Source organism: Alexandromys fortis, unplaced genomic scaffold (genome assembly GCF_014885135.2).
Source record: "Alexandromys fortis isolate MF-2015 unplaced genomic scaffold, M_Fortis_MF-2015_v1.1 scaffold_56, whole genome shotgun sequence".
Lineage (NCBI taxonomy): Eukaryota > Metazoa > Chordata > Mammalia > Rodentia > Cricetidae > Alexandromys > Alexandromys fortis.
The window spans coordinates 7,406,628-7,430,998 of record NW_026067935.1 but is presented as its reverse complement, the minus strand read 5'-3'; the positions used below and the strand labels follow the sequence as shown (position 1 = coordinate 7,430,998).

The 24,371-nt window shown below is 50.3% G+C and overlaps 1 protein-coding gene across 4 annotated transcripts in view; it reads left to right on the top strand.

The window, feature by feature from the left end:
* The window catches only part of Bcl7a (BAF chromatin remodeling complex subunit BCL7A), a 33,682-nt gene continuing 9,311 nt past the window's right edge, over positions 1–24,371 (top strand). For 2 of the 4 annotated variants that reach the window (XM_050146404.1, XM_050146403.1), the window contains exons 1-4: positions 520–725; positions 7,143–7,224; positions 11,085–11,181; positions 19,916–20,083. In XM_050146404.1, coding sequence (XP_050002361.1) covers positions 634–725; positions 7,143–7,224; positions 11,085–11,181; positions 19,916–20,083 — 439 coding nt within the window. In that variant the 5' untranslated portion in view covers positions 520–633. The other 2 variants (XM_050146402.1, XM_050146401.1) reach the window with 2 other exon arrangements.

Here is a 24,371-nt window from a genome sequence, read left to right as displayed (position 1 = left end):
AGGCTCGGGAACGTTAAACTACGACCCTAGTTTAAGCATGGTGAGGCAGACGTCCTAGCTCGCACATTTCAACAAGGCAGCTAGCTGGCCAGAGACCGGCGTCTCCACTCTTTCCAAGATCACGAGTCCGGAACCGCCGCCTCTAACTCTTAGAAGTCAAGTGCCCGACTAGAAACTTGCACGATCGCGCCCGCGGCCACCAACCCAAGACCAGGGCACCCACGGCCTCCAGTCTGCCATCCCCAGGGTGTGTGACTTGGGGGGAGGGGTTCCCGCCGCACCTGCGGCCTCCGGGGGAGTCCGCGCGCAGGCCAGTCCCGCGTGCCGGGAGGTCGGGGGTCACCCCTGATCGTTTCCCGGGGCGAGGTCCCCGCAGTTCCCCGGGGAGGGCGGCGGCACCCGGAGGCCGCACTACTGGCGGCCGCGCCGCTCCCCCTCGCTCTGTGCAGCTGCCGCCCGGCGCTTGCGCACTGGGCCCCGGGCGCGCGGCGGCACCAGGCTTTGTGTGTGTGCGTAAGTGTGTGAGTGTGTGTCTGTGCGCGAGTGAGAGAGCGGGCGAGTGTCGCGAGCAGGACCCGGCGGGCGCGCTCCCCCAGCCTCTCTCTCCCCTCTCTCTCCCTCCCCGCCAGAACCATGTCGGGCAGGTCGGTTCGAGCCGAGACCAGGAGCCGGGCCAAAGATGATATCAAGAGGGTCATGGCGGCTATCGAGAAAGTGCGCAAATGGTAAGCCGAGGCGCCTGCTCGCTCGCTCGCTCGCTCGCCCCGGCTCGCTGCACCGCGCTGCGGCCGCCAGCAAGCCCGGACCCAGCGCACAGAGCCGCGGGGCGCAGCGGCCCCCGGGCCCGGAGTTGACGAGGACGCGCGGCCCGGGTCACCTGCGCCCCGCGGGGGCTGCGTCCGCTGCCCAGGTGTGCTTGGCGCGGGTCGCCCACCTGGCGCGGTGGCGGCGACAGCAGCGGCGGCGGCCGCGGCGGCGACTGCAACCCGGAGCTCGGAGCTCGGGAGAGGGGGGTTCGCAGCCGGCCCCAGAAGCCATTTCTTTTTTTTTTTTTTTTTTTTTGTGCAAGTCACATGAAAGCGGATTCCCGCGCGCCGGGGCCGTGATGCCGGCGGCGGCGGGCAGAGCGCGAGCTCCATTGTGCAGCGCGGAGCGGGCCGCCGTCTTCTCCCGGGGCGGCGCGGCGCCGGGGTTCCCCCCCCCAACACGCACACACATCCACCCCACGCCCCGACCCGCCCGCGGCTCCCCGCCTCCCAGGCCTTGGCGCCCTCGAGTCTGCGGAGTTTGCCGAGCGCGAGCCGTTTAAATTTAGCGCTTTGGGCAGCCTGGAGCGAGGGCTCCGGGCGAGGAAGGAAGATGGGGGCGAGCGCTGGGAAGGCGGTGGCGCGGATGGGAGCGGGGCACCCATGGCTCCCACCCGCTCCGCGCGGTACCGGGAGCTCGGGGGACTCGATGTTTGCTGCCAGAAGCCAAGTCCTGGGCCGTGTCTGCCTTCTCCAAGCTGGAGCTGGTGTTTGTTTTGCGGAGAGAGCGAGCGACCGTTGTTTTTGTTCTCTGCTCTGGGGGAGGAGGAGGGGACCGCGAGATTCGGTGTGGGCCGTGCGTGTTTTCAAGCTCAAATTAGATCGTGCCCGGCGTGGCCTCGTTATAATTAGTAGGATGGAACATTTTCACGGGCCTCGTCGGGATCTGACTCCGAGGCGGCCCCAGAGGCCAGGCCGGAGGCGCCAGTAGTCCACCACCAGGCTGGGTCAGACTTGTTGAAAACTCCCTGCCCCCAGATTTCAACTTTATTATGTTTTTTTTTTTCCCTCACGACTTCACTGGGGTCCGAGAGGAAGACGAGCCGCCGCGAGGGTGTTCCCAAGTGTCAGCGGCCGCGGGCTGGTCCTGTCCTTTATGGAAACTGGCCAGGCCCCACTGCAGGAGGTTTCTTTTGGGGGTGTCATTTCTTGAGTAACGTCTCTGTTGTTGTTGTCTTTTTTTTTTTTTTTTTTTAAACATTACTCGGCCTGTCTCAGGTCTGGTGGTGTCACAAGTTAGCTGTCCTTTCAGAGTGAAACCCAACAAAAAAGGCAAGGAGAAAAATCAATAAAGTCCACGTGCTCCCGGGCCTCCTATGGAAAGGGCTGTCTGCCGATGGCCGGATGCCCGCCGTGGGCTGGGTTTGGCTCCAATGGGACAAAGAATTTTCACAACCGTGAGAAGGGGAGGCTTTCCAAAGTTGAGATCCAAGTCCTGGGTGCTGGGAGCTCCCCTGCTGAGCAAGGCTCCCAGTGCCCAACTGGAGCCATTTAAAAATGGCAGAAACAGCTGCAGGCCAAAACACGGAGGAAAACAACGCAGTGCCCCCTCTCCTGTGGGATTCTCAAGGGAGGGCTGAGGTGGCCCCCCTCCTCTGCCTCAGTCCCGGTGCAAAGAAAGAACTGATAGCTGGGCGTGAGTCTCTTCTGTCTGTCACCGGCCTGGAGGGTAGAAAGGGGCCCGTGTAAGCTGTGACAGCTGCGGCTGGGTCTGCCAGCTGCTCCGCAGGGCAGGCAGATGGAGGGATGGGGCTTTCCACCCTGCGGGCCCCAAAGCAGCAGGCCTGGAGGCTTCAGTCCTGGCCGGTTCTCTGCCTGCCAAGCCTGGGATTGGAGTGGGGGATGTGGCTGCCTTCTTCCCCATGTTTTGGGGGAATAAGAGTATCGTGACCCCTAAGATCCTCAGACTTTGGGATCTCCTGGTTAAGTTTCTACTTTTCTTCCTTGGTGTGACCTTGGGCAGAATATGAAACTGGCTTCTCGAACCCTGGCAACCCTGGGATTCTGTGCCCCCTTGCCTTCTTGAACTGTTGGACTCACAGGCTAGTCTGTGGAGTCTCCAGGGTACACAGGAGCCCTTGTAAATGTCCTTTGTAGAAATTTTGGTTTTGTTTCCCTCCCCGTTTTAACAAAATTGGAGGGGGCTTTCTTGGGGGCAGAATCTGGTCTTTTCTGCCTGTACCACAGGCTGGTGATCAACCCTGAAGGCGATGCTGCTGTTTATTAACTGGCCACCAACCATGCATTTCACCACTGGCTGAGACACGGGGTTGCCAGAATTAGCAAATGAAAATACAGAACACCCAACTAAATTTGAATTTCAGATAAATAGCAAAATGATTGAAAAAAAAATAAACCTTTCTCCCTGGGTGGTGCATGGTTATGATCACAGCACTTTTGTAGAGGCAGGAGAACCAGGAGTTCAAGGCCAGTCTCAACTACATAGTAAGTTCAAGGCTAGCCTGGGCTACATTCAAGCTTCTCTCAAAAGAAAATAAAAATAAATGAAATTTTCTGCTGAGATTAGTGCTTTAGTGGTAGAATTTGAGCTTAATATGCACAGGGCTCTAGGTTTTGTCTACAGCCTGTACACACACACACACCACTTTGTGTAAGTATATTCCGTGAAATACACATAATAATAACACGTATTGAAAAGTTATCCATTTATCTGAAAAATTCAAAATCAAGAGTCATTCTGTGTTTTAACCAGAGGAGAGCTGAGGTGCCTGCCATTCTATTCAGTCCGAAAGCCTAGGGTAGTGTTTCTCCTCACGGGGTCGGCCCTACCCTTCCTTGCCCTGCAGAAGAAGCCAGTGTGAGCTATGGCCTCTGTACCTACAGTTGGCAGCTGGTTCCCTTCTCTTCTGTCTGGTGTCCCGGCAGAGTAGGTTGGTGTGGTGTGAAGTGGCCAGAATATGGCTGAGGGAGAACAAAATGGTTGACCCCTTTTGGGGAAATGGGGCCACTGGGCCAGGCTTAGGAGGCCCAGTATGAGTGGGAAAGACAGAGAGGTCAGAGCTGCATAGTGGGCATTGGTCCAGCACCTTTCAGCCTGGGCCCAAGGGGTCCTTTCACAAGTTGCCACGAAGGCAGAGTGGCCAGTTTAATAGGGGCTTCCCACCCATCCTTGAGACAGGTCTTCCAAGGTGACAAAGACTAGTCCCATAGTGGATGTAAAAAGATAGATTTAGAGCTCTTTGGAGTCATTGGGGACCCCTGGGGCACACTGGGGTTTACCTTGACCTTGAGAATCTAGAGATGGATTCCTGTGATTTATGGAAGAGCCTGAGCTGGGGAAAAACTTTGGAGCTAGAGTCCCACATCTGGGGCTTCCTTGCACCCTTTTATTGCAGGAGCTCGATTCTGGTAGACGGGAGGAAAACTGGTTTTCGGGGGCCATGGAGGCAGGGGGACTCCGGCTCCATGCTGAGTAGTTTTGTGGCTAAGTTGAGGTGCAGCCTGGTGGTCAGTGTGAATGTCTCCCAGATGGTGAGAGGTGGTTGCTGGGAGGGAGCCAATGTGTGTCATCTGGAGCCAGCTGTGCCTTCCAGGGGCATGTGGGCCCCAGATCATGTTTCCAGAGTAGCCAAAAATCTGAATTTTTATGACTCCCTCTTTCTTTCATTCTTTTCTGCTTTGGTAATTGAGTCAACCCCCCACCCCCAGACGGGTTACTGTGGCTTTGGAGCCTGTCCTGGAACTAGCTCTTGTAGACCAGGTTGGTCCTGAACTCAGAGATCCGCCTACCTCTGCCTCCCAACTGCTGAGATTAAAGTCTTGTGCCACCACTGGCTTTGAGGTCAGACAAGACTCGACTCTTGGCCAATTGCTTGCTGCCCTTGCTGTAAGGTAATGGGAATTGTCTAATCCCCCATGGGAGCAGCCAGCTGTGTGGTCCCCCAATGATGGGCTTGGGGCGCTTGTCATCTTAGCTGCTCCCTTGAGACAGTGCCTTTGTGAAGCTCTGTCTGGTTTCCTAGGAGACCAAAGGCCAAGTCCCAGGTCAGAGGTCAAAGGTCAATCCCAAGGTCAGATCCCCCCCTTTTTTGTACACAAGTTTGTTCTGTGTAGCCCTGGCTGTCCTGGAACTCTATCTGTGGACCAGACTGGCCTCAAACTCACAGAGATCTGCCTGCCTCTGCCTCCCGAGTGCTGGGGTTGTTTAAAAAAGTTCTTTTTTATTTTATTTATTTTGTGTCTGTGCTTGCGCACAAGACGGGGGGAGCACTCACATGTCCACGATGCACTTGTGGAGGTAGAGGACAGCCTGTGGGAGTAGGTCCTCTCCTGCCACCGGGTCAGTTCTGAGGACCTAACTCAGGTCACCTACCAGCCCCTATTATTACTACTTATTGTTATGATCGGTCTCACTATGTAGCTTAGAGCCCCCTGGGACCTACTAGAGTCATCAGGCCTCAGCCTCCCAAGAGGTGGGATCTCAGGTGGCTAGAATTGTACACCATCACACCCAGCTCCCAAGGGCAAGTCTCTGGTGCTTGTCCTCACCTCGTAATAGTGCTGCAGACTGTTTTCTTTCTCTGGGGTGACCAGCTGGGGAAGAAGGACCCAGTGTGCAGCCGGTGGCCTACAACATAGCCCGATAACTTCAGACATTCACCCTGGTTCCTGTCATCTTGGGAGGCTCAGAGCTCAGGCGTGCTTTTCAATCTGAACCATGGCTTTTGTGTTATGAGTTAATTACATAAATAAAAAATTTTTTTTAATATATTCTAACTTTAAATTGCTTGATTTACTAAGGCTCAGCCCAAGGAAGCTCATCAAGGGTTTGTGAGTGCTGACTTTGTCCCCAGGTGGTCTCTAGGATAGTCCAGGCAGCAGAACAGCAGAAGGTGGACTCTGGCGTCACAACCTACATTCACTCTTTGTTCTCCCAGTTTTGTCTGTGTGACCTTGGCCGTGGGCTACTTGTTTCCTCACCCACAAGACCTGTTCCTACCTTTTTGGGGTCTGAGAAAGGAGAGGGGGGAGGGGTCCCAGAGCTTGGCTTCTCTCTTGTCACCGACCTTGATCCTGGGAGTGGCCCCTTCCCTCCAGGTACCTTCTGGGTAGAGAGTGAAAGGTTGGGCCTGTGGCTTGTGCGCTCTGCCCGCAGGAGGCGGGAGAGGGATGCCCAAGAAGCATGGGCAGGGCCTAACAGTGGTGCCAAGAGTTTGGATTCACCTCCTTGGTCCCACTTCCTTCATCTGTCAAGTGGGAAGGTGATTTCTGCTGCCACACGTGGCCTTGTGATGTTGTGTTTAGCACATGGAAGCTACCAGAAATGGTCTCCTTTCATGATAAAGGCCAGGCCATAGCTGACGGGGACTTGGAGACCTGGGTAGGCAGAGTTGTGGATGAAGGTGTATGGTTTGGTTAACACACATACATGTGCGTGCACACACGCATGCACACTGCTGCCCGAAGCCTCAGTAGTGACATGGTGGAGACTGTCGTGTGTCACAGTAGCATACGAGGGAAGACATAGGTAAAGTTTGGGTGGAGAAGCCAAAGTCCTCACACTGCCTAGGTAGCAGTGGGACTTGCAGCCATGCCTTTGTCTGACCCTGATCTCTCTTCTCATTGTGGGTCCCTCGGATCAGCTGGGTTCCTTTCTGAACACAATGAAACTTCAGGCTGCCTCCCTGAGATGACCAAGCCGGAGCCCAGACAGTTGGGGTTCAAACCCCATCTGTGCCTCTGGTAACTCTCCCCAAGTCGTGCCTGTCCCCACCCAGGTACATGGCCTCTGACTATTTAGAGCAAGAAATGACACTGTCTGACAGTAGTAGCCCAGCAAAAGGCAGTGGGTCGGAGAGGGCATAGTTGTTATCCTTGATGAAACCCGTCGCCCCCTTTCCCTTCTCACGGCCTGTAATTGTCTCCTCCCTATCTGTACACCTGTGTCTCTCTCAGCTGGGCACTTGGATCCTGTCCTGGGAAAATTTAGAACCCGGGTGACCAGGAGTCCATGGTCCATGTGGAATCTCACCTGAAGGATAGGTGCAAGGATTTGTCCCCACAAGGCCAGGCTCAGCCTGCCTCTCAACGCCCCCTCCCCCACACCCCTAAACTGTTGTGAAGGGGAGATGATTGGAGGGCAGGGCATTGCTGGGTTCTGAGAGATTTGGCAAAGAGAGGCTTGCTAAAGCCAAGGGCCCTAGCCACCAAGGGCGGAACTGGGATTCCAGCCATATCTCTGTGATCAAACCTTGTTGTCTTAGCCCCTGGGCTACACAGACAGCTCTTTGTAGCTGTGACCTCTGTCACCTTCCACCCACTAGCAGAGTCCGGTCCAAAGCCCCCTGGTTACGGGCTCTTCCTCATTCCCTGCAGGGAGAAGAAATGGGTGACTGTTGGCGACACGTCCCTGCGAATCTACAAGTGGGTTCCTGTGACGGAGCCAAAAGTTGATGACGTGAGTACATAGGGCTGTCGTGTCTTCCTTCCCTACCCAGGGTGGCCTCCACGCAGCAGGGAGAAGAGACTGTCTGTCTCTCTCCACTGGCCTGGGGACCCAAAGCCGAACTGCTTGAAAGGCACAGCCCAGCCTAGGCCTAGAGAGCCCCCTGGACCTGTGTCATCAGCCCCTACAGTCATACCCCAGATTAGAATAGGGTAGGGCACAGGGACTGTCCCCTGAAGGTTGTCCTCTGTGTTCAGAGTGTCGGTGAAGCCACACTTTGTGCACTCTGGGTAGGAGCAGGCAGAGTGGTACTCAGCTATACCAAGCCTCTGCCTTCACTGTGACCCCATCCTGAACGCCCATCCATCTGCCAGGCCCCATGTTCGTGCTTCATACCATCGTCTTTCACTTGCCATCTCTTCAAATTTCTTTACATGATCTCTGAGAGGCACAGCCACTTCCCCAAAGTTACACAGTTATGTCAAAACGGAGATCTCTCTGATTTTGACATGTGTGTGTTCGCTCTTCCTCAAGCGCCTTCTAACGGTTGGGGCTGTTGGTGGACCAGGAGTGAGAGAGCCTGGTTTAGGGATGCCTGCCTGCACCACCCCCTAGAAGGGCTACAGGCAGGTTAAGCGAGGCAGGTGGGACGGAGCTGACTGTGGTGGCCATGCTGGGTCCTGGAGAAGGATGCTTGCAAGCAGCCAACCCACTTCCCACCAAAAGGCCTTTGTCTTACCGGCCCTCTCCATGCCCACTCCTGCCCAGGATACCCACACTTAATGCCCTCCTCTGAGAAGATGAGAGCTTGGCCCCAGCTGCTTCTGGGAGCAACATGGCCGTGGTTGATAAGTTTTGTTATGGGTCAGCAGCTACCTCAGTAAAGATGGAGGCTAAGCTTCCCTCACAAGGGGCTTGCCCCTCTGACCCATCTTCAGTAACCACTGAGATCACATGCTCACGGGGAGTCAGGGACTGATACTGGCCTGAGAACTTAGGTGATTGCCAACCCTTCTCATTTTGACCTGGGTTTCTGAAGCCACCGAGGTCCCTCTTACCATAAAGGGACCAAGGCTTGGCCTATCCTCACATAACTGGACAAAGGGCAGGCTGGCCCTAGTCCTCGGAGGCAGCTCCTGCCTCCAGCCCGTCATTAGGTGGTGTAGAAGTGATGGCTGTATCTGAGGAGACCTGGTCCCTGCTCTCAAGGAATTTCTAATCTTGCTGAGGGAAGATAATTATAGAATCGCATGAAACAGTCATCAGGGAAGTGCCAAGTGGAATATGATCAAGGGGGCCGTGGGAAGGATGGGACAGCTCCCAGCTGGGCAAAGAACACTGGATATAGATAGTCAGACAGACAAGCCCTGGCTGACCTGTGAGGCTGGGCGCATCACCTCACCAGGCCCTCCGCCCTCTTCCTTGTGTAGTAGAGGAGCCATGCCAAGCTTGTGGTTTCTGTACCCAGAATGTGCACTGTGTCGCCTGGAGAATACTTAGCATAGTGTTCCTGAAATGCTGAGGCCCTTTCACCTCTGAGCCATTCAGGAGTGTGCTGCCTAACCCTCTTCTAGGGCTGAGCAATTGGGTGAGATGCAGATTCCTGGGCCCCATCCCAGACAGCTCTCTGAAGGTTAAACCAGGAATCTACGTGGCGGTGGGGGAAGGGTCAACTTTATGGTTTTAGAATACTCAGGAGCTGGGCAGTGGTGGCCCTCATCTTTAATCCTAGCACTTGGGAGGCAGAGGCAGGCAGATCTCTGAGTTCAAAGCCAGCCTGGTCTACAGAGCAAGTTTCTGGACAGCCAGACTGGACAGTCAATCTCAAAAAAAACAAATTGAAAAGAAAAATAAATAGATAAAAATAATCAACTAGGACTTGGTTATACCATCTTTCTCAAAACAGCGTTTTTGAAGTTTTTATTTTCTAATAAGAAAAACAGGTGTCAAAATTCAAATGTTATTTTCTTTTTATTTGTTTTATGTGTGTGTGTATGTGCATTCATTTGTGTACCATGGCACATGAGTGAAAGTTAGGACAACTTGAGGGGATCACTTCTCTCTACCATGTCCCAGGGATGCAGCTTAGGTCCTGGGGCTTGGCAGTAAGTGCCCAAACTGCTGAGCCATCTCTCCAACTCCTGTTATAAATTCTAGCCGAGGAATTTGAATGACTATGGCCCTGCTAACTCTAAATCTGAAGTGTACATTTTGGCTTTCATTGTTTATATATATATACATATACATATATATGTATATGTATATATATTGAGACAAGGTCTTGCTCTGTAGCCCACACTGGTCTTGAATTCTCTCTCCTCCTGCCTCTGTCATGCAAGGATTACAGGCTGAAGGGCATTCTTTGGAAGAGTGAATTTTGCTTTGAGGGTATAGCTCCGTGGTAGAATATTTGCCTAACATGCATGAGGCTTTGTGTTTCTTCACACCACAGGATGCTGGGATCGGAAGTGTCTACAATGGCTCAGTAGTAAAGACACTTACCACCACGCCTGACAACCTGAGTTTGATCCCTGAAACTCACATAGTAGAATGAGAGATCCAATTCCTGAAAATTTCCTCTGACCTTCACATATGCACTATGCAACCCCCCCACACACATACACACTCCACACATGCATTCATGTTAAGTAAATATAATGTAAAAGTTAGTAATTCTGTAACATTTTCATCAGTACCTGTTAGCAGTCACTCCCCATGCCACCAGTAATCATATATATGTTCTGCCTCTGTTCATTTATACTTTAAGTTAAAAGAAAGTTACTTATTTCTTATGTGCATGAATATTTTGTCTGCATGTGTATGTGTACCCCATACATGCAGTTCCCACAGAGACCAGAAGAGGGCATTGGATCTCCTAGAACTAGAGTTACAGATGGTTGTTAGACACTATATGGGTGCTGGGAACTAAACCTGGGTCCTCTGCAGAAGCAGCCAGTGTCCTTAACAGCTGGGTCATCTCTTCAGCCCTATTTAAATATTAAATTTGCAACATATCTCTTCCTGAGTCTGCCTTTTACCCTGCCTGCACACACCCTCTCTTGAGTTTACATCCCTGTTGGCACCCATGCACCCATTTTGTGTTTATCCTTCCAGAAGCACACAGATACAGCCCCTCAGCACACCCCAACAGTGCTGGCAGCTGCTTGCTCTGCTCCTTTTTGTCTAGGGGTTATTGAGGTATCTTAACATGTCCGTGTCTCACAGATCTTTCTGATTAAAATCTAAAGAGAGCTGCCTTTGTCTCTGTATTGTTACATTGATTGATCAGAATGTCCATCATTTATATTAGGAGTGTTTTACCATCACTCATAGAAACCTAAATGATTCTGTTCCCTTGAGCCTTAGGTGTGGCTCACCTTCTGAGTACTTATCTAGTACATGTGAGGACCAGGCTTGATCCCCAGCACCCCCAAAGCATCCCTCTCCATTTCCCACTGCCTCTTTGAGGTCTCCATCCTTCTCAACACTTTGAGAATGGCAGCCCCAGGAGCTCAAGACCCATGGCCGTACCTGCTCCGGCCAGCGTGACAGTGACCATGACCATTCCCGTAGTTTCTCCCTCTAGATGAAGTTTCCACTAGGCAGAGTGTTTGCCTGGCAGCAGGTGACAGCCCTGCAGACAGGTGAGATTATCTTTCGGAATCCCCTCAAGGTGGACACAGAACACCTTGAGGTGGACACAGAACACCTTGTGGGCCACATTCAAATGCAGGCAAAGACAACCTGCCAAGGCTTGGTGGCTCTGACTGCTTGATGCAATTAAATATTCATGCCACTCCCTGGGGCCGCTTGTGTGCACACACACGGACATGATTGACTGACTGGGTCTCTGCTCCATTTTTCTCCTCTAGAAAAACAAGAATAAAAAGAAAGGCAAGGATGAGAAGTGTGGCTCGGAGGTGACCACTCCAGAGAACAGCTCGTCACCAGGGATGATGGACATGCACGGTGAGTCTCGCCACAGCCGGTCTCCCTGCCCGGGCCTCACGAAGCCCATACTTGTGTTTTTGTTTCTCTAGCAGGTTTGTTCACATTCCAGGCAAAGGGTAGGAGGGCTGAGCAAGACTGCCAGGCCCCCGTGCCAAGGAGGAGCCATTTCTTTCCCTGGCATACCTAGCCAAGAAAGAAAACAGAAGCATAGAAATCACACCCTCTCCTCACCCAAGGGCTCAGTCTCACAGATATCCCAGCAGCCCTGCCCACCCAGGAAGACTTGGGGGTGTGGCATGCCAGACCCACAACTGTATTTCCCATTCTCCATTTTTGCTTTGCTCTTGGGACACTCCAGGATGGGTTTTTGAGTAGTTCATGGTCACCAGGAACCTGGGCACTGCCCTCTCTTAACAGCCTAACTTCCTTGGCTGTCTGATTTTAGAAGTTATGAGTATCTGTTCCCTCCATCGTGGTGAGGCTAAGTCCATGATGTAGCCAGACTCCCGTTTTCACCCTGTCTGTCTGTCTGTCTGGCTCTCTCACCGTATTGAGAGGAAAGGCTCAAATCACAGTCCTATGGCTCCGTGAAGTGTCCATAAAATACACATACCTTACAGCCAAGCCAAAGCACAGGATGTGCACAACCTGAACTGACAGGCCTCTCCCCTCTTGGCTGCCATCCCTACAAAGAGAGCCACCATAGACATTCAAACCTGAGTTTTCCGTCACTGTGACAAAATGCTTGAGATGATGCAGTTTGGAAGGGGAAGGGTTTATCCGGGCCTTTGGCTCAGTCCATACAGTTGATGCCATTGTCCGGGGGTAGCTGGTGGGCTAGCACATCGTGATGGAAGCAGCGAGATAGAGAAAGCTGCTGGCCCAAGAGGAAGAGGAGCAGGCATCCTAGGAGATGCATGCCTATAACCAGTACTCGGGAGGCAGAGACGGGAAGACCACTACAAGTCTGGGACAATCTGAGCTACCTAGTGAATTCTAGGCTAGCCTGGACTATGGCGTGAAACAGTATCTCAAAACTAAGGGGGCCAAAAGATCTCCCCCAGATTCCACCTCTTAAAGTTTCTACCGCCTCCCAGCTGCGCCAAGCTGAGGATTTAGCCTTTAACACATGGGCCTTTGGGGACATTTAAGATTCAAACTATAGCAGCTTTTGATATTTATAAATCAGAAAGCCTGCTTTGCTGTTGTTTGAGAAGTCAGGTGTTATTGTGCTAAAAGCAGCTGTCTATGGCAGAAACAGCTGTCATCCCTTAGGGGACGCGGATACACTAGCCTGCCTGGACAGCCCCAGGCTGGCCCCATCCTACCAGAGTTTACAGTGCTTACTACCCCCCCCCTCCTTTCTTCTCTCCTCCCCTCCCTCCTCTTTCTGGTCTCCTTAGTTTGTTTACTTGTTTTGTTTTGTCTTGTTTTTTTAAAGAACAGTGTCTCACTGTTTTAGCCCAGGCTGGCCCAGAACTCATTGTGTAGAGTAGGCTTACTTACATCTTACCACCTCTGCCTCCCAACTATTGGGATTTAAACCGTGTGCCACCACACCCGGGTACATTTATTTATTATATGTGCGCATGCTATAGCATACATGTGGAAATCAGAGGATAGCCTGTGAGGGTCATATCTCTCCCTCCACCATGTGGGTCCCAAGGACTAATGGTGGCAAGCGCTTTTATCTACTGAGCCATTTTGCCAACCCTGTATTGTGAACTGTTTTGTTATTTGTTTTGGAGACAGTATTTCACTGTGTGTGTGTGTGTGTGTATGTGTGTGTGTGTGTGTGTATGTGTATATATATATATACATATACATACATACACATATATATCCATCCCAGGCTGGTCTAAAATTTATTATGAAGCCCAGGCTGTCCTCGGACTTGTGGTAATCTTCTTGTCTCCGCCTCCCAGGTGCTGGATATGCATCCAGCTTTTGATCTTAATTTTAACATTTTTACTTATGAAGTTTTTTATTGCATTTATTTATTTTGTGTGTGAGTCAGGGAGACATGCAAACTATCATGTTAGAGGACCGTTCTCTCGCTCCACCAAGTAGGTTCCAGGAATCAAACTCAGGTCATCAAGCCTGGTGACCAGCAAGCACCTTTTCCCACTGAGCCATCTCGACGGCCCCTGCCATGTGTGTACTGTTGGCCACTCTAAACCCTTTGTACAACAAGGTGGCATCCAGTAGATCAGTTGAAGTCAAAAGGGAGTGGTGGCGCAATTAAGTCTGGTGCACTTGTGTCTTAGCCAGGGTTACTATTGCTATGGTGAACACATGACAGAAGCAAGCTGGGGAGGAAAGGTTTATTCAGCTTCCTTTTCCATATTGCTGTTTATCGTTGAAGGAAGTCAGGACAGGAACTTAAACAGAGCAGGAACCTGGAGGCAGGAGCTGATGCAGAGGCCATGGAGGGGTGCTGCTTACGGGCTTGCTCCTCCTAGCTTGCTTAGCCTGCTTATAGAACCCAGAACCACCAGCTCAGGGGTGGCGCCACCCACAGTGGGCTGGGTCCTCCCACATCAGTCACAAATTAAGAAGATGCTTCACAGGCTTCCAGACTCGTGGGGACACTTTCTCAATTGGGGTTCGCTTCCCTCAAAAGACTCTAACCTGTGTCAAGTTGGCATAAAATTATTACCCAGCACACCTCATTGACCCAAACTAACCGTTCTGCATTCCCAGTCCCTGGCACCTAATCGAGGAGACTTGTGTCTTAGTGGCTTGGTTTCGTAAAGACAAAGGGTTTTGCTGCGGGTAATGAGCAAAGAAAGACCCGCTGAGTACAGTGGTGCAGGGCTGTAATTCTAGCTCTCCAGAGATGGAGCCAGAGGGATCAGGAGTTCGAGGACAACCTGAGCTACATGAGACTCCGTTTCAAAAACAAAACAAAGCAAAAAATGCTCACCTGATATGCACAAAGCTCTGGGTCCTGTCCCTAGCTCTGTGTAAGCTGGGTTTGGAGGTACAGGTCTGTAATCCCAGAAGTTCAAGGTCACCATCTGATCAGTACCAAGTTCAAGGGTAGAATTCATCTCCTTCTCAGGGTGAGATGTGGACTATGGCCCAGTTCCCTGGCAGCCCTTCTCTGCCTTTCCCGCCTCCCCTAACTGTGTCACCTTGAGTTAGTGACGTAACCCCTAGCCTTCTGATTGATGTTAACGTGTAGAATGTAATGGCAATGGCTGCTTCATGAAGTCCTCGTAGGGATTAGATGAGACAATCTCTGAAGAGCCTTGGCGTGTTAACAGCTACCATGTATGAAGCCATCACAATATGCCAAGCGTCTGGTAACAAGACACATCTCACAGATGAAGAGCTAAGGCTCAGAGAAGGGATGTCACCTTGCCCCATTAGCCAGTTGATAACTTCCAGTGCTAAAGTTGACTTAGGAGAGCCTTTGTGGATAGAATCTAGACTTGCCGCTTGGACTGGTGCGGAAAGAACCGGCTCTTGGACATAAGCAACATATCTACCTTCTCCCATCATTTCCATTATAGCTCAGAGCAGCCAAGGCCAAGGCAGGGGTAAACAAGCATGAAATCCTGGGGACAGATGCAGGCCTGGCAAAAATGTTCCAGGAGACTGGGGAAGGGGCCCAGCAGGAGCTGTGGCGGTCACCCTCACTGCTGTCTGTCTCTAGAGTTAGCCATGTCAGCTGTGGATCCGGTTCCCAGGCCAGGCTCCAGCATCTGCCTGGTTAGACATTAATGCTTACTATCATTTATTAACAGAATTTTCATCACACATGCATTTGGGCCTTGACCTAGGAAAATTTAGACTTTCTTAAAGGTAAATGAGGAGAGCACATATTTTTCAAGTCAAGAATTCACAAGAGAGTGCTTTTATGTAACCACCATTCCAGAGTATAGTTAAATGAGACCAGCTGGGCTGTGTGAGTGCCTGGTGCTCTCTCCAGGTGGAGGTAAAAGAGAGAGTAGGGGTTGAGCCTTGGTCCACATCAGATGGGAGGCACACACCTGTAATCCCAGCTCTGGAGAGATAGAAAGAGGATAATCAGGAGTTCAAGGTCATCCTAGATGTAAGGGCAAGTTTGAGGCCAGCCTGAGTTACAGGAGACTCTGTCTTAAAAAAAAAAAAAACCAGATAGATCTGAGGGATCACTTCTCCCATCTGTAAAAATTTTGGTAGCAATACCAGGTAGGTAGGTGCCCATCAGTATGTTGATTAAATGTGGTGCCTGGGCCTCACACTGCACCTGTAGTCCCCCAGCTACTTATAAGCTGAAGCTAGAGGATTGCTCGAGTCTGAGTTTGGGGCTAGCCTGGACCCCATGACAAGACCTTGATTTCAGAACATAGTGGGTAATTACAAATGTTCTTTCTCAGTGCATGACACATAATAGGTGCCCAGAGCTCTTGGAGTGCCTCTGCCGTCTCCTTTTTACAAGGTCCCACACATGGCATCGCTTACAAAGACAGCCTCAGATTATAGTGTTATTTGTTTCGTTGCAGACACAATCTCAATTCTAAGTGCTGGCTGGCCTGAACTCACTGTGTAGAGCAAGATGATCCCAAATTTTTGGTATTTCTCCTGGGGCTCTTTTTCCTGAGTGCTAGGATTAGAAGCATGAGCTGTCATGAATGCTTTTGTGAGATCACCACTTGGGTACCTTTGATCTGAAAGGACTGCCTCATACATAGCTGGCAGCATGGCCCAGAAGGTGCTTCCCAAGGGCTGGAGAGATGGCTCAGAGGTTAAGAGCATTGCCTTGTCTTCCAAAGGTCCTGAGTTCAATTCCCAGCAACTACATGGTGGCTCACAACCATCTGTAATGAGGTCTGGTGCCCTCTTCTGGCCTGCAAGCATACACACAGACAGAATATTGTATACATAATAAATAAATAAATATTAAAAAAAAAAAAAAAACAAGGACACGGTTCCCCATTACACTTGGGATTTGCTGATTCACCCATGATTCTTCCCAGTGTGGGAATTCGACTGTGTGATTTGTGGTACTTGGGGACTGCATTTATGCTTTCCCCTGTAGAAATTAAAATAAAATGACTGTACCTGTGAAGTGGGTTCAGGACAAGGGGAGGTGTACCCTGGGCCCCAGATCTTTCTCCAGCTTTACCGCAAACACCGCTTCCCTGTGCCTCTCATCCCCGCTTCAGTCTCATTGGAGAGAACACCGGTGTGAGAAGCTTCATCGACTCCCTGCTTCAGTTTTTATGAACACTAGGCCACATTTGTCACATGTATTTTTAATGTAATGTTTGTGATTGACGTGTAATTTGCATAAAAAGCACATGTCTCGGGTGTGAAGTCTGTGGAGCCCTGACAGTTGTCTGCAGTTTGAGCCGAGCTCCTCCCCACCCAGACATGTTTAATCTATACCTACCCATCTCAGCATACGTTGCCATAGGGTGACATTTCCCCAGACCCACTGTGCCATTATCTCTTCTAACAGAATTAAAATAATCCCTTAATAGCTTTAAGAATTCAGACTGTATGCAAATTCCCCAATTGTTCCAAAATGTGTTAAAGCCGATGCGTTCCAAATTAGATCCAAATAATTGGCACACATCATCCTTACTGGTTAGGTCTCTTACATTTCTATAATATTTAGTATTCTTCTCTGTTTCTCCTTCCTTAGCGTTTGTATTTGCTTTTGTTTTCCCCATAATGGGGATAAGACTCGGGGCATTGGGAGGTTAGGAAGTACCTTACCATGAGACGTATGCCAGCCTTCTTTTCAAGTTGATTCTGGGCCAGGGAAATGGTTTAGTGTGTAAAAGCACTTTCAGGGAAAACCTGAAGACCCAAGGTCAGATTCCTGGAAAATTTGTAAATGCCAGACTGTTCTCTGACCTCCACACAGGTGTGAGCCTCTGCACACAAAATGTGTGCACACCAAAATAAAGAAGTGTGTAGACAGTTTTCGTGGGTTTGTCTGGGGGACAGACTCTTAGGAGGCAGGTGGCCTTGGCTGGCCTAGAACTCAAGAGATTCATCTGCCTCTGCCTTGAGTGCCAGGAAAAGTTACTGGTGTGCTTAGGGTGGGAGATGGGGAGATGGCTCAGCGGTTATGAGCATTGGTTGCTCAGCTAACCCTGGTTCAATTCCCAGCATCTGTAACTCCAAACCCAAGAACTCTAATGCCCTCTTCTGGCACCTAAGAGTGCTGAACCATGCATGTGATGCAGGCATATATGTAAACAAAACATCCATCCACATAAAATAATTTAAAACATTTTGTGGGTGAGGCTGGAGAGGTGGCTCAAGTGGTTAAGAGCACTTGATGCTCTTCCAGAGGACCTGAGTTCAGTTTCCACCACTAGTCATGTGGTTGATACCTGTAACTCCAGCTCCAGGGGATCCAGAGCTTCCAATGGGCACCTCCACTCATGTGCACATAGTAGTCACCTGCACATACACACACAAACCGAGCACATGATTAAAATAAGGGCTGCGTAGTGGTGGTGCACACCTTTAATCCTGGCACTCCGGAGTCAGAGGCAGGCGGATCTCTGAATTTGAAGCCAGCCTGGACTACAGAGGCTATTATACAGAGAAACCATTGTCTTCAAAAAAAAATTAAAATAAATTTTATAAAAAGTGATAGATGGCTTAGCTGTTAAGAGCGCTGGCTGTTCTTCCAGAGGTCCTGAGTTCAATTCCCAGCAACCACATGGTGGCTCACAACCATCTTTAATGGGGTCTGGTGCAGCAAGGGCACACCCACACTCACGCACACTTCCTGCTCTCTTCTGGCCTGCAGGGATACATGCAGGCAGAACAGTATGCATAATAAATAAATAAAATCTTTGGAGAAAAAAGTGATTTCAGTGGTTGGAGAGATGGCTGAGTGGCTAAAAGCACTTATTTGTCTTGTAGAAGAGCTGGATTCTGTTTCCAGCACCACTTTGTAACCACCTGGAGGCTCCAGTTTCAGGGGAACTTTTCTGTTTTCCACAAGCATGTGTGTGATGGTGCATGGAAAATTACCTGTAGGCACACACACATAAGAAATAAGTAATGATTTCTGGTTCTCTTGCTACATAACCCGGTCGGGCCTGGAACTCACAGAGATCACCTAACTCTGCCTACCCAGTGCTGGGTGTGAAGGCCTGTGCCACCATGCCTTTGCATCAACAAGAATCCAGTCTGAAATTTCAGGAAATGAGGTGGAATGCTGTAGTAACACTATTTCAAGGCTACATGCACAAAATACCTGGTTTTCCCCTCCCAGAATTAGTTCTCATGACCCCAAAGTTTTTTTTTCAATATTTTCATCCTTTGAGAATTTGATATATATACAATGTATCTTTATTATGTTCATCCCATAAGACCTTCCAGAGCCACTCCATCCATCCCATCTATCTTCGCTGTTTCCATATTTAAAAAAAAATATTTTCTCTCTCTCTTTTGAGACAGGGTTTTTCTGTGTAGCTTTGGAGCCTGTCCTAGGACTCACTTTGTGCACCAGTTTAGTCGTGAACTCACAGAGAGCCACCTGCCTCTGTCTCCCGAGGGCTGAGATTAAAGGTGTGTGCCACCATCACCCAGAAAGATTAATTATTTTATCTGGCATTGTAGCACACACCTTTAATTCTAGCATTTGAGAGGCAGAGGCAGGTGTGAGTTCAAGGCCAGCCTGGTCTACCTAGCAAGTTCCAGGTCAGCGAAGACTACATAGTGAGACCATGTCTAAAGAAAAAAAAAAGATTTCTTTATTTTCATTTCGTGTTTGTTTGCCGCATGTAAGGAGGCCAGTAGAGGGTCAGATCCCCTGGAACTGGAGTTATGGATGTTTATGAGCCACCGTGTGGGTGCTGGCAGCCACACCTGCATCCTGTGGAAGAACAGCCAGTGGTCTCACTGCTGAGCCATCTCTCCAGGCCTATGTGTCCTCTTTTCTTGTTTTTTTTGTTTTTCTTTTTTTTTTAATATTTATTATGTATACAATATTCTGTCTGTGTGTATGCCTGCAGGTCAGAAGAGGGCACCAGACCTCATTACAGATGGTTGTGGGCCACCATGTGGTTGCTGGGAATTGAACTCAGGACCTTTGGAAGAGCAGGCAATGCTCTTAACCGCTGAGCCATCTCTCCAGCCCTTGTTTTGTTTTTCGAGACAGCATTTCTCTGTAGCTTTGAAATCTGTCCTAAAACTAGTTCTTGTAGACCAAGCTGGACTCAAACTCAGAGATCTGCCTGCCTCTGCCTCTTGAGTGCTGGGATTAAAGGTGTCCGCCACCACCGCTCAGCTCTCTATTTACTCATTTATTTTTTTGATAGCTGAATCTAATTTGTGCTGCTCAGACATTCATGGGTATGGCCCAGTCCACTGGAGCCGGGTCAGCCTGCTTAGGGTGACACCCTTAAAGAAAATAGCCTCTCCCCCAGCAGAGTCAGTGGCCCCTCCTTGCATGAAATGTTCATGCCTTGGTCGTCAAGCAGCCAAAGCTCTGGTGCCTTCCTGAACAGCTGGGGTCCTGTCAAGGCCAGGAGCTTCCCAGCCTCTGGCTGTTACCAATCTGCCACCATCTCTGTCTGGCCCCAGACACAGGGACCTTCTTAGTTAGCTAAGAACTGTGGGGGAGGTGTAGGAGGAGGTGATCTAGCTCTGAGACTTCCTGGCCTCACAGGTTGTGAGGCCAAAGGCATTGAGGCAAAGAAAAGCTGAGCCCTAGCCAGGCACGCCACGCGTACCCACGCTACCCTCTCAGCGGCTCTAGGATGTCAACCTGTGCTCTGTTCCCGTGCAGATGATAACAGCAACCAGAGCTCCATAGCAGACGCCTCTCCCATCAAACAGGAGAACAGCAGCAACTCCAGCCCTGCCCCAGAGCCCAGCGCACCTGTGCCCAGTGATGGCCCCGAAGCCAAGGCCGATGAGGCACAGGCAGATGGAAAAGAGCGCCCTGGAGCTGAAGGTACTTGCCATGCAGGGGTGGGGCACAGAGGGGCTGCTGCTCAGCAGCCTGCAGCCAGACAAGCCGCAGGTATTCTCAGGAGTGCTTTGCAGTGTGCCAAGCCCAGACCATGACCATAGAAGAAAAGTAAGGCCTGATTTAGAGCCATTTAAAAAGGAGAATTCAATCCCTGCACTCCAGAGGCAGACGCAGGCAGATCTCAGTGAGTTCAAGGCCAGCCTGGTCTACAGAGTAAGTTCCAGGACAGACAGCAAAGCTGTACAGAGAAACCCTGTCTCAAAAAAACAAAAAAGGAGGAAGAAAAGCAATCAGCTGGACAGTAGTGATGCACACCTTTGATCCCAATACTTGGGAGGCAGAGACAAGCATATCTCTGTGAGTTTGTGGGGCTACACAGAGAACCCCTATTTTGAAAAACAACAGAAATCAAAAAGGGAGAAATCAGACAGTTGTTTTGGATTCCATCTCCCAACACCACATTAACTGAGCGTTTAGTTCATGCCTGTGATCCTAGCCCTTGGGAGGTAGAGGCAAGAGGATCAGGAGTTTGGGGCCAGCCTGGATTGCAGTCATATGTACCTCACCTGGGGGTGGTGGCGCACACCTTTAATCCCAGTGCTCAGGAGGCAGAGGCAGGCAGATCTCTGTGAGTTTGAGGCCAGCCTGGTCTACAGAGTTTCAGGACAGGCCCCAAAGCCACAGAGAAACCCTGTCTCAAAAAGACAAACAAAAAATATAAGTGAGAGCCAGGCTGTGATGGAGCACGCCTTTAATCCCAACACTCGGGAGGCAGAGGCAGGCGGATCTCTGTGAGTTTGAGGCCTGGGCTACAAGAGCTAGTTCCAGGATAGGCTCCAAAGCTACAAAAAAAAAAAAAAACAAAAACAAAAACCTGTCTTGGGGCGGGCGGGGAGTGAGGGATTGGAAAAGTAAGATGGAAGTCAGAGAGGGGGCTGAACTCCAAAGGTGGTGAGCTCATAAAGCCATTGTCCCTGGCTTTTTATGAGCAGAGAGACAAGAGCATGGGTTGACTAGACCTAAAGAACTGAGAAAAGGTGGAGGCTGGAGAGCTGGCTCAGAAGTTCAGTTCTCAGCAACCACATGGTGGCTCACAACCATCTGTAATGAGATCTGATGCCCTCTTCTGGAATGCAGACGTGTACGCAGGCAGGACACTGTATAATCTTTAAAGGAAAAACAAACAAACAAACAAACAAAAAAAGAAACAGAAAAAAATGACGTGGTGTTTAGGGTGGAGGTGACAGCACCTTTGTGAGACTGCAGCTAGGAGCAGAGGGGGTGGTGCAAGGTCTGATGACTGGCTGTAATTCCAGCCCAGTGGAGGCAGGTACAAGGTGACCAGTATGAGGCCAGCCTGGGCTACAGAGCAACTCTTGGGCTAACAGAACAAAACGAAGAAGTTTGGAGAGATGGCTCAGCGGTTAAGAGTATTGATTGCTCTTACAGAGAGAGCCCAGGTTCAATTCCCAGCTGCCGCATGGTAACTCATACCTGTCTGTAACTCCAGTTCTAGGGGGATACAATCCAGTGCTGCCTTCTGCCCTGCAAGGGCACTGCATGTATGTGGTGCACTTACATGCAGTGAGAATGTTCATACACAAGATAAAACAAATAAATAAAAGGCTGAAGCTATAGGTCAGTGGCAGAACTTATACCAGGCATGCAAGGCCTAGGTTTAATCCCCAGTCTGTCTGTCTGTCTGTCTGTCTGTCTGTCTGTCTGTCTCTCTCTCTCTCTCTGTCACACACACACACACACACACACACACACACACACACACACACACACACACGAATGTGGCAGTCTTGCTGGAGGTTCCTCCAGTGAGGTAATGGGGTAATATGACTTTGTGCCAGAGCAAGGGTTCTTGGCCTCGGCACTGTTGGCTTTGGAGACTAAGGAATGCTTTGCTGTGGGGCTGTCCTGTATGTTCAGGAAGCTGCAGAACACCCTACTCTCTGCCAGTAGCTCCCTGTCCCTAGCTGTGGCACACACACACACACACACACGTTTCCTTATCATTGTGGCTTATAATAGTGAGCTATGACACACAGCTGAAGCTCTCTCCGTCTACTCTATGAACATGCCCTCTCCTCTCCCTTGAGGGCCCTTGTAGTCAGGCAAACCCACTAGGCTTCCCAGCGTCTAGTTGGTTAGATGACATTTGAGGCAGAAGGCTGAGGGGCTGGGGCTACAGAGCAGCTTTTGATGGGAGACACCGACCCCCATGCCCCTACCTGTTGTTTTGTTTCTAAAATGGGACCGATAAAGTGGCTTCCTTTGTCAGGGGGTAACAAGGATGAAGGAGGTGGTGATATCAGCAAAATATGTGTGGAAGGGGCTGCAGAGCTGAGGAGAGCCCTCCCCGCCCCTGCTGTATGTGTGTGGGGGCGGGGCCTCTGAGGTAACAAGGGCAAGTGTGTCGCCTCTGGGGCCACACAGGCTTCATTCCGATCCTGCAGTTCAGCTATAGCCTCATTTCCCCCCCCCCCCCCCAACTGGCCAGTTGAGCTCAGCTGTCAGAGTTATATTTGGGGTGACATTTCTTGACTGCTCTCCTTTATACCCCTACACCCCAATTGCATCAAATGCTTTATAGACCCAGGTGGGAATCATACCAGGATCCTCTTCCAATCACCTCAGACCATTGGGCTTGTACCCACCTGCCCCAGCTCCCCATGCGAAGGGCATAAGCCCAGGGCCCATGTGACCTCCCTACAGATAGGTAAACTGGGAGGGTGGATTGGCCCCCAGCTGTTGACCTTGCTTTGAACTTGTTTACTGCTGGTTAAGCTCAGGGAATGACATAATGTCCAAGCTCCCTGGACTAAATTTAGGCCCCAGGAAAATAATTTCCCCTGGGTGAGTTCCAGAGGCACCAGAATGCTCAGAGAACAGGCTGCTGTCTTGAGCCCTGGCACGCTGCAAACTGCACCATTGGCTCCATCTGAGCCCTCAGGCCTGGCTCTCAAGGAAGCCTCGAGCCCAGGCATGCCTCTGCCAGCAAACAGGCAGTGTGAATCTCCAGATCTCCTGTAACTGACTGTCTGGAGTGTGTTAAACCCTCCCCTCCTCCATCTGCAGAGCCCGGTGCATGCAGAAAACAAACTGGCCACAGAGGCAAACGCCATCGATAAGGCAGACTTTTTAGGTCAGTTACATATGTGTTTTGTTAAAGCAAACAAATAGAATACAAAATTTTTTCTTTTCTCCAAGCGGAATATCATGTAGCAGCCAAGGCTGGTCTTGAACTTCAGACTTCCACCTCCCAAATGCTGAGGTTACAATATGCACTGCCAAACCGCCGGGCGTGGTGGTATGCGCCAAAAATACACAGAAACCCTGTCTTGAAAAACAAAACAAAACAAAATCCAAACAAATTTGCACTACTGCCATGCCCAAATTTTCTTCGCTTTCTTATTTCTCCTCCTCCCCTTTTATTTTTGAGTTAGGGTCTCACTAGCCTGGGCTAGCCTGGAGCTCACACAGATCCTCCTGCCTCTCTACCTCCTAGGCGTTAGGATTAAAAGTGCGCCACCCTGCCTGGCCCTTTAACTTTTTCTTTTAAAAAAAAAAAATTTATGTGTGAAAATGCTTGACCTATAGGTATGCATTTGTACCACCTGTGTGCGTGATGCCCTGACAGACAGATCAGAAGAGGGAGTAAGAGCCCCTAGAGCAGCAGGTGCCTGAGCCTCTCGCCAGTTCCAGCTTCTCCTATGTAGTAACTTGAAATTCATGCCCAGACCTGGTGGTTCCCACATGTAATCCCGGCACTCAAGAGGCTGGAGCAGGAAGATCACAGACTCGAGACTAGCCTGTGCCCCACAGCTTCATTGCCAAACCTATCTCCAAAGAGAAAAAAGAAAGTAGCATGAAATGAACCACTTTTCCACTCTGGTGATGGTAAAGCTCAGCTGTAGGTAGATATGCTTGGTCCATGAGAGAGCCAGGGTTCAACACCCAGGACCCCCCCCAAAAAAAAAAAAAAGAAAGAAAAAAGATTGAACTGAACCGTTTCTTTTCTTTCTTTTTTCTTTTTTTCCTTTCCTTTTTTTTTGTGTGTGTGGGGGGGGGGCGGTTCAAGATGGGATATTTCTGTATAGCCTTGGCTGTCCTGGAACTCACTCTGTAGACCAGGCTGGCCTTGAACTCACAGAGATCCGCCTGCCTCTGCCTCTGCCCCCAGTGCTGGGATTGAAGGCCTGCGCTACCACCACCCAGCAAGCTGAACCATTTTTTTTTTAAAGATTTATTTATTTATTAT